Genomic DNA, 10,222 nt, shown 5'->3' with positions numbered 1-10,222 from the left:
ACAGGAACGGAGGAGGAGAAAGCGCTGCTTTCTCCTCCTCCGTTCCTCTCCCGCAGCCGCCGACAGGAAGCAGACATCCCAGAGTTCGGAGAAGCGCTTGCACAGCGCTTCTCTGAACCCTGGGACCTGTCCTTGCTGTCGGCGGCAGGGGGACAGGAACGGAGGAGGAGAAAGCGCTGCTTTCTCCTCCTCCGTTCCTCTCCTGCAGGCAGCCGCCGACAGGAAGCAGACATCCCAGGGTTCGGAGAAGCGCTTGCGCAGCGCTTCTCCGAACCCTGGGACCCGTCCTTGCTGTCGGCGGCAGGGGGACAGGAACGGAGGAGCGCTTTCTCCTTCCTTCCTCTCCCCCAGCCGCCGACAGGAAGGACACGTGCACTCTCCCCCCCCTGCCTCCTCCAACCGCCGCTCCTCTCACGGGCCAGGGAGGGTTGTGAGGAGGCCTTCGCCGGCCTCCACCCTCGCTTCCCTGACGTGCCCTGCAGTGAGGCGGTGTCCGGCGGGAGCGGCGGTTGGAGGAGGCAGAGGGGGGGGGAGAGTGCGCGCGGGCAGTCTCTGCTGTCCAATCCCTGTATCCCTGGGGCACATGCGCAGTACCTCAGGGACACACGGGACAACTGGACGCAGGGACAACTTGGACATTATTATATAGGATGAGCTTTCGTGTGCATGCACACTTCTTCATACTCCTGTAGGTTCACCTTTACAGCAGGAACCATGAAGCTCACCCGGAGGCCTGAGGAGAAATCCCATGGCAAAAAATGATGCAAACCCCTTCCTCTTCAGCCTATCCCAGATTAAATAATTTCCATGTATCCATGTTTGGCCTAAGGTTGAATAAAAGTGAGCAAACTCACAGATACCTCATGATGTGATCACTTGGTTGAGGCAGTGGGTGGGTTCTGGAAAAAAGCAGGGAGTGGATTAATCTCAAATTCAATAATTCAATAATTTAATAATTAATCTCAAATTTAATAATTCCAGTCCAATGCAGGACCTTTACAGTGGTACCTTGGATTAAGTACTTAATTGGTTCTGGGATGCCATTCACACGCCAAAAAGTACTTAATCCAAGCGGTGCTTCTGCCCACGCGTGAAGCGTGCAGAACGCTTCTGCGCATGCGCGTGCGGGAGAACCCGGAAGTAAACACTTTCAGGTTCTTAAACCGAAAGTTCTCAAACAGCAGCGAACGCAAACCGAGGTATGACTGTATATTAGCCTGACTGAATATTTCCCCTCAGCTTTTGTCAAGGGTGGATATTTAAAATCCCCTGAAATGATAGGCATTGCGGATGTTCTTTGAATGTGCCGGACACTGTAGAACATATCCTTTTCTACTGTCTATTTTACAACCAGCCATGCAAACACATGCGATCCTGTTTTTTGGGTTGTCTTACACAGGGGTCAGCAATCTTTTTCAGCAGTGGGCCGGTCCACTGTCCCTCAGACCTTGTGGGGGGGGGGGCTAGATTATTTTGGGGGAGGGGAAATGAACAAATTCCCAAGCCCCACAAATAACCCAGAGATGCATTTAAAATAAAAGGACACATTCTACTCATGTAAAAACACGCTGATTCCCGGACCGTCCACAGGCCAGATTTAGAAGGTGATACAATCTGTATCTTCATGAGAACAAAAGGCCAAGGATACCTCCAACTGTACATAGATATGAATGTCAATTCCAATGCTATACAGTGGTCCCTCGACTTACGAACTTAATCCGTTCCGAATGCACATTCGTAGGTCGAAAAGTTTGTAAGTCGGAAAGCGGTTTCGCATAGGAATGCAGTGGAAACAGATTAATTCGCTCCGGAGCCTAGGAAAAAGATCCAGACACCCAGTTTTGTGTGTGCAAAACTCTTTGTCAAGTGCACTTTAAAGGCATGCAAACTGCACAGCAACATTACTTTTCAACAATAAACATTTACAACAGTAATTCAAAGAGAACAATTACCAGACCTTTAGAAGGCATCTCAAGGCAGCCCTGTTTAGGGAAGCTTTTAATGTTTGATGGATTTCTGTATTTTAGAATTTCTGTTTTTTGGAAGCCGCCCAGAGTGGCTGGGGGAACCCGGCCAGATGGGCGGGGTATAAATAATAAATTATTATTATTATTATTATTTATCATTTTTGGGGGGCACCTGATGCAGGTCACTTCAGGACATTTTAAAGGCAGGCAAGCACAATGAACATGCCTCAGCCAACATTTTAAATCATCACGCGCCTCAGCTTTGGAACATGTTAAGGACACTTGTGTGCAATTCTAAGGCCGGCCCTCTTCGAAGGAGCATGCCTCACCCTCAAGTTACATTTCTTTACACCATCCCAGACAGATGGAATATACCATTCTTCGGTCAAGGGTATATGATAGCTGCCCTCTCTGTATAGAGAGAACCTCCCTGATAGAACCTTCCTCAGCAATGCAGGAATCTCAGCTTAATAATTTCAGCTGAGAGCCCTGCCTTCCCTACCCCAATAAAAAGAATATCTCTGCTATCACTTAAACCTACCAAGATCTCAGCACACAGAAACAGGTGCTTACAAATATTAATAAAGAGGTATTCATTTTGGATACAAGGGATCTGACCCAGCAGTATTATATTTACTGCTGTCAAATAAGCAGGAAAGGGTTGTTATTTCTCTGTGTCCAAGGGTGATTCGAGATGCCCAGATTTCAGGCACAATGCACAAGAAGGCTGCAAAGAGGAAGGAAAGAGAAGCAAACTCACCTGTAGCAGCCCGGGAAGAAGTAAGTGGCAGGCTGGCCCCCCCAAAGGAGTCCCACAAAGAGAAAGGTGGCCCACATGTTAAGACCGAGTGTGAATCTCACATGAGCTGCAGGGCTGCTTATATAGTACCCCTGAAGACTTTGGCAAGAACATTCCCAAGCAATCTCCTAGCTCCACCCTATCAAAAAGTTGACTCACCTGTAAGATTCCCAGACTGTCCCTCCAAGAACCTGAGTGTAATAGGAATTTGTTGCAATCCTGAGTGTCGCAGTCACCCTGTCCTGCAGCATCTCCGGACGTTTAACGGTCTATTGATGACTGTGCCAACGACAAGTGGAATACCTGCTGCCACCAACCAGTATTCTAACTGGCACTTGTTAATCACTTCAGACCAGGATGTTGTTTGAAATAAAAATATGTTGCTTTATTATAAGCACATAAGCGTAATGGTTTCAGTAATATTCTTTAATGTTCCAAATAACAGATGTTTCCTATACCGGCCTGTGACAAATTGACGCAGTTTTGAAATGTTTATTCCTACCTGGCTGGCAAAGAGTTAATCCACCTCCAGCCTGACTGACATAGAATTCTGATGGGGGCGGGACTGTGCCCGGTTCAAAAGGAGGGAGTGTCGGTTTGGTCAGTTAGGGAGAGGGAGGAGGGTGTGAGGTGATATATGAAGAAAGTGGAGAGGTCAGGAGACTGGGAATTTAGATAAGATTTAGGAAAACTTGAAGTTAAATGTTTGACTGAGTTTTTTTTGTACAACTGAAACAAGGCAGATAAATACATGACACGTTAAAGAAACACTTATGCTTTTAAGACAATAAAACTTCATCTCTGTTTTGCCAAAAAGGTTCGTCTTTATTATTCCAGCGAGGTATCAGGACTCACAGCCGTGGTGGCTCAAGAGAGGGCAAAACTCACCTCAGGCAGGGAGGTGGCAGTTTGTGTCCTGGAGTTAAATGGAGTAGGCTTAGTAGGGTAACCTGAGGCGCCAAGAAGTTGCCAGAGTGAAAAGGGCAAACTTTTACAGTGGGGAATCAAACTGAGGGAGACCCTTTACTGTAGGCAAGAGGTTATTCCATTGGACAGCCTAGAGCAGGCATGTCAAACCTGCGGCCCTCCAGATGTTTTGGCCTACAACTCCCATGATCCCTAGCTAGCAGGACCAGTGGTTGGGGAAGATGGGAATTGTAGTCCAAAACATCTGGAGGGCCACAGGTTTGACATGCCTGGCCTAGAGTTTCTTAAGGTACCAGGCCACGTAAGCTGGAAGGTTCTCCTTACTAAGGAACCCCATAAGTAAAAGGGGTTTATTTTTGAGGCGACAGGAGAAGAGGGTGGTGTTTTCCCCTCGGAATTCCTGTGTCGCATTGATAGTAAGAGAGAGTGGGACCCATCCTCACACGGCCCATTACCACTAATTATAAATATTACCGGCCTAATACCGCTAAAGTCAACTAAATGTTTCTGTAAATAAAAGCACTCAAACTCTCTATCCTGACTTCTCAATAACTCACCACCTATGCCTCCCCTCAGTATTTAAACCAGCTCTATCTCTAACTCTCAACTAATGACCAACTGACTACCTGACCTGACCAACCGACTCCCAACTGCCTCCAGGGGTGGGGTTTTTATACCCAGTCAGAGCCCTTGGGTTCTAACTGTTCTATTTTGTTAACCCTTACTAACCCGGCCTATGACCAGGCCGGTGAGGATTGTCTCTTCTTGCTGAAGGCTGGTTTCTTTATGGTTGGTGCAATAGAGGTTCCCATTTGGGAGAGGTTGAGAGAAAAGGAGAGGCAACATTTATTATGTTTAGACATAATTGAAGGACACCATTTAGTGCTGATTATATTCTGCTGTGTTCTCTGACACAGATCAAGGCACCAGGAAATATTTTTTCAGTGAGGCTCGTTGTGGCGTTTCACCTCTAGGGGCTTAGAAAGAGTTAAGTTGCCAGTGAGGTAAACGGCCAATGGGAGCTCTCCAGGCAGAAGCAGGGATATATAAGGGGAAGCAGGCAGACAGGAGGGGGGGGGAGATAAAGATAAGAGGAGTTGAAGGGAGTTGGAGTTGATGGGTTAGTTGCAGAGAGAGCTGGTTTAATATATTGAGGTGGAGAATAGGTGGTGATTTTAGTCAGACAGGATACAGAGTTGAGAGATTATTTACAAATATTTCTTTAGTTGATTTTAGCGGTAATAGGCTGGTAATTTATAATGAGAGGTAATAGGCCGGTATAGGAACCATCTGAAATTTGAAACAACCTAAGATTTGTACTGCAACCATTAAGCTTATGAACACACAATAAAGCAACTTTGTTTTATTTTACCTTATCCTGGTCTGTGGTGTATTGAGGAGGTATTTATTTTGTCGTTGGCACATCACCAATAGACCGCCAAACGTCTGGGGGTGATGTGCAGGTCAGAGTGACCGCGACACTCGTTTGATAATAAGATTGGAGAGCGACAATTATTTATCCTTTCCAGTGATCTAATTATGACAATACAAAATAAAAAATCCATTCAGTAGCACCTTAGAGACCAACTAAGTTTGTCATGGGTATGAGCTTTTGTGTGCATGCACACTTCTTCAGATACACTGAAGCAGAAGTCACCAGACCCTTATGTATAGTCAGAGGGTGTGGAGGGGTATTACTCAGAAGCGTGGTGGGAATGGGTGATTGGCTGATAGGAGTGGTAAACCTGTTGATGACTGTTAACAACTGCAATTGGTCTTGCAGGAAAAAGCAAGGGCTGAGGTGCTAAAGAAAGCTTTATCGTGTATAATGAGATATGAATCCAGTGTCCTTATTCAGACCAGGTCTCTCCATGTTTTTAAGCTTGGTGATGAGTTGCAATTCAGCAACTTCTCTTTCCAGTCTGTTTCTGAAGTTTTTCTGTAATAAAACAGCTAGGGTACTTTGAGATCTTGTATAGAATGTCCTGGTTTCTCTGTCTTGTGATTCCTGATGTCAGATTTATGTCCATTTATCCTTTGGCGTAGGGCAGGCATCCCCAAACTGCGGCCCTCCTGATGTTTTGGCCTACAACTCCCATGATCCCAAGCTAACAGGACCAGTGGTCGGGGAAGATGGGAATTGTAGTCCAAAACATCTGGAGGGCCGAAGTTTGGGGATGCCTGGCGTAGGGTTTGGCCTGTTTGTCCAATATAGAGAGCTGAAGGGCACCGTTGGCATTTGATGGCATGCACAATGTTAGACGATGAGCAATTAAATAGTCCTGAGATGGTATGTTTGATGGCCCCATTAAAACTATCAGGACTATTTAACAGTCATTAACTGTCATCAACTCTATAGGCAGAGACTCTCACCTAAGAGATCAACAGCAAATCTCTTTAGAAGTAAAATATCCACCTGATGAAGTTAAACAACAGATCAACAGAGCCAGACTGATACCCAGAGAGAACCTGCTGCAAGACAGACCCAAAAAAGAAAATAACAGAACACCACTAGTAATCACATACAGCTCCCAAGTTAAAACAGTACAACGCATCATCAGAGATCTACAGCCTCTCCTGGACAATGACAGCTCCCTTTCTCAAGCTCTGGGAGGAAGACCTTTCATTGCCTACAGACAGCCACCCAATCTTAAACAACTCCTCACCCACAATAACACAACCACCAGGAGGGCATGCCAGGATTTGGGAGAAAGTAGGAGGGCAATGGAATGGGGGGGGGCAGAAAGCAACCCACCCTTTGTTGTGGCAGGGAACTCGCTTGCCCCACCAGAAAAAGCAGCCTGCCACCGCCGGGCAGGCGCTTAATCACCGTAATTACAAAGGCAATAAACTGTTTACTGAGAAAGCAACAAATCGCTGAACCTTTGAACGTCACTCGGGCCCCGGGCAGGACACACCACAACTGCTGCTCCCCAAGGGAGGTGCCAGGACATAGGTAAACTGTGGAACTCCCTCCCACTGGAGGCAGAAGCGACCACCAATTCGGACAGCTTTAGAAGAGCATTGGGCAGATTTGTGGAGGGTAAGGCTTCTCAGTGGCTACTGGTAACCCTGGCTCTGCTCTGCCTCCACAGTCGGAAGGGGCAATGCTTCCGAAGACCAGTTGCGGAAAACCGCAGGACGGGAGAGGGCTCTTGTGTTTGGATCCTGTTTGTGGGCATCTCACTGACATCTGGTTGGCCTCTGTGAGAGAAGGACGCTGGACAAGAAGGGTCATCGGCCTGATCCAGCAAGCTCTTCTTAAGTTCGAACCAAGCCCATTTCCATTTCTTTGCATAGCACAACAGCCAAGGCTCTCCGTCCCCCAAAAGACCTGCACCCCCATTGCTGTAGGCTGCTGCCTTGCTGGGTCAGAAACCTAGGAGGCCCACCTGAGCGAGGGATGGCGAGCACCCAGGGCCACCCTTGCAGGTGTCGCTGGGCTCCAGCTCCCATCAGCCCCTGCAGCCAGCACCCTCCGGGGTCAGGGGCAATGGCTGGGAGTCAGAGCCCAGTCGCATTCATTCCTTCATTCCGTAAAATGTATACTCTGCTTGCTCATTAAAAAACCAACAAACCGTAAAACAGGAGAGGCTTATGAAAAGGATTTAGAAACAAGAACATTACCCAAAAGAAGAATTAACAAGAATAATGTAAGACCTCCAGCAGCTCAAATAGCAAGCGGGTGAAAGCAGAGCAGAACTTGCACCAGCTCTCTAAACATCTGGACAGGATGAAATGTTTTTGGTGACCAGCGAAGAGAGTACAGAGAAGGTGACCAGCTGCTGTCAAGAGGCAGGGAGTTCCAAAGTAGAGGCATTGCCATCTGTTGATGGACTGCAGCTGCCACGCTGGCTGATGGGATGCGTAGTCAGCAACAACTGGAAGGGCACCAGTTTTCCCAGCCTGCCCCAAAATGGCAGGCTGGGAGGCTTCAGTTTTTGCCTAGGGATTCAACACACAAAACAGCAGAACAGAATCACTAAATGCACTATGAAGAGAAAACCATCTGATTCCAGCTTAGCTTTGGAGTCGCCTGCATTTCCAGTCCTCCGGGTGCCTTCCTTCACCCTCTCCTCTTCCTCGGGCAAATCATCTGAGGAATTAATTTTGATTCATTAAGATGGGCAGGAGTTCTCAGGGGAAGAGGGGAGGGTGGGGTCACATCCCCTCCCTTCCCTCCATCAGGCGGTTGGGTTAATTTTCTCTGCAGGATCACAGTGCACAGAACATCAGAGGGCGCCGCACTGCTGTCTGGCTGGCGGGCATACGGGCACAGCACACCTGTGGACTGTGCCGGGCGCCGCGAGGGTGCAGCTGGCAGGAGGGCGGCTGGGGGGTGCCACGGGCGCCGTGCGACTGCCGCGGCCGTACTGACACAGCGCCCCTGGCAGCCCGGCACCCTGGCGCATTGTGCCACCGAGCCTTGCCCTAGAGCCGGCCCTGAGAACCTCACAGATGAGCCTCTTTGTGGATTGTCTGGGTAAGGCTATAGGGGTTGAATGGAAAGATCCAGAATGAGAGATCCAGCAGGACTAGGAAACAGCTCTCACCTTTGTCCTTAGCCCGACGGAGATCATAGACCAGCGCGACCAAGGCAGTTTCAGTCCCATGATGAGGCCTGAATCCTGACTGGAAAGGATCCAAATGGTCCGCTTCTTCCAGGCGTGCCTGGAGTTGTTCAGCAACCACTCGCTCAATCACCTTGCCCAGGAATGGAAGATTTGAGACTGGGCAATAGTTGGCCATATTGGCCGCATCTAAAGAAGGTTTTTTTAAAGAAGGGGTTTAATAACCGCCTCTTTCAGCAGGTCTGGGAAGGCTCCCTCACAGAGAGAAGCATTCACCAACCCGCGAAGCCCATCACCCAGCCCTTCTCGGCTAGCTTTTATAAGCCAGGATGGGCAATGATCAAGGAGACAGGTGGTTGGTTTCGCTTGTCCAAGCAGCCTGTCCACATCCTCGGAGGTAACAGATTGGAATTGATCCCACACAACTTGACTAGACAGGACTCTAGAACTCCCCCGCCCCGGCCCTGCTCCCACGGTGGAGTCTACCTCTTCCCGAATCTGAGCGACTTTATCTGCAAAAAACTTTGCAAAATCATTGCAGGAGATCATGTGGCCCGTACTGGACCCCGATGGAGCAGGTGGTTCCGCTAGATTGCGAACCACCTGAAAGAGTCTCCTGTTGCTGTTTTCCGCAGATGCAATAGAGGCAGCGAAGAAAGTCTTCTTCACCGTCGCTACCGCCACTTGGTAGGCTCGACATTGAGCTCTAACGCGTGTCCGGTCAGCTTCAGAATGAGTTATCCGCCACCGGAACTCTAGCTGTCTCAGCGATTGTTTCATTGCCCTCAGATCCGTGGAGAACCATGGGGCTGTCCGGGCTCCATGCAGTCAATAGCCCTGGTTAACTCCACATTCCAGCGGGCCGCTCGGGAATCGGCTGAAATGCCATCAACATGGGATAAAGCATCCCCTACCACTCTCTGGAAACCATTTGGATCCATTAGGTGGCGGGGGTGGACCATCCGAATCGGTCCCACCTCCCTGCAGAGGGGAAGGGTCGCGGAGAAGTCCAGTTGCACCAGGTAGTGATCTGACCATGGCACTTCTTTAGTTTCGCTTTTGCTTAGTGTCAGATCACCAACCTCCATAGAGGTGAACACCAGGTCCAAGGCATGTCCGCGGCTATGAGTTGGGCCAGACTTATTCAGGGACAGCCCCATGGAGGCCATGCTTTCCACAAAGTCCTGAGCGGCCCCTTGTAAGGCTGTGTCGGCATGGATGTTAAAATCCCCTAGGACAACCAAACTAGGTGTCTCCAGGAGAACATCCGCCACAACCTGAAGCAGCTCAGACAGGGAATCCTTGGTGCAGCGGAGAGGTCGGTACACCAAAAGGAATCCTGTACTGTCCCTATTGCCCAACTCAGAGAACATGCACTCAGAGAACTGGGTCTTCCCAATAGGATGCCTGGTATAAACTAATGACTTCCTAAAAATCACTGCAAACCCCCCCTCCCCGCCCACAAAGCCTGGGTTGCTGTGCGTAAGAGAAACCTGGTGGGCAAGCAGCAGCAAGAACAGGCCCATCTGCTTCATCCAACCAAGTCTCTGTTACACATGCCAGGTCAAGTCCTCCATCCACGATCGTCATGGATAGCAGTGGTCTTAGGGATCATTGACCTGGCATTGCACAGCAACACCTTCAGGTTGTGTGGGTATCCCTTGCTGATTCAAGTATCCATCCGGTCAGGACCAGACCCGGAGGCAGGGATAGTCCTCAGACAACGACTAAACCTGCCTCCTCGGTAATGACATTGTCTGGTCTTAGCGTAACTCCTCCTCCTACCCATGATCACTGAGATCGGTTGTCCCAGTGCATCCCCCCTATGGAATCTGCCCCAGCCATTTTGTTGGCTGGGACCCACTCCCAGGCAGCCCTGACCCCTCCCCTTAAAATCAAATTAAAACCAATACAGAAAACAAACAAAACAATAAAAATAAAAAAACAAAACCAATGAA

The 10,222-nt window shown here is 48.9% G+C and overlaps 1 protein-coding gene across 1 annotated transcript in view; it reads left to right on the top strand.

The window, feature by feature from the left end:
- The first annotated feature begins 2,681 nt into the window (after window positions 1-2,681).
- The window catches only part of LOC118078642 (mitochondrial inner membrane protein OXA1L), a 28,526-nt gene continuing 20,985 nt past the window's right edge, over window positions 2,682-10,222 (top strand). Inside the window, exon 1 of the mRNA XM_060281388.1 lies at window positions 2,682-2,747. Within this exon, the coding sequence (XP_060137371.1) occupies window positions 2,682-2,747 (66 nt within the window). The remainder of the gene's footprint in view (window positions 2,748-10,222) is intronic.

This window comes from Zootoca vivipara, chromosome 13, assembly GCF_963506605.1.
Source record: "Zootoca vivipara chromosome 13, rZooViv1.1, whole genome shotgun sequence".
Classification (NCBI taxonomy): Eukaryota; Metazoa; Chordata; class Lepidosauria; order Squamata; family Lacertidae; genus Zootoca; species Zootoca vivipara.
This window is presented reverse-complemented; position numbering and strand designations above follow the sequence as displayed.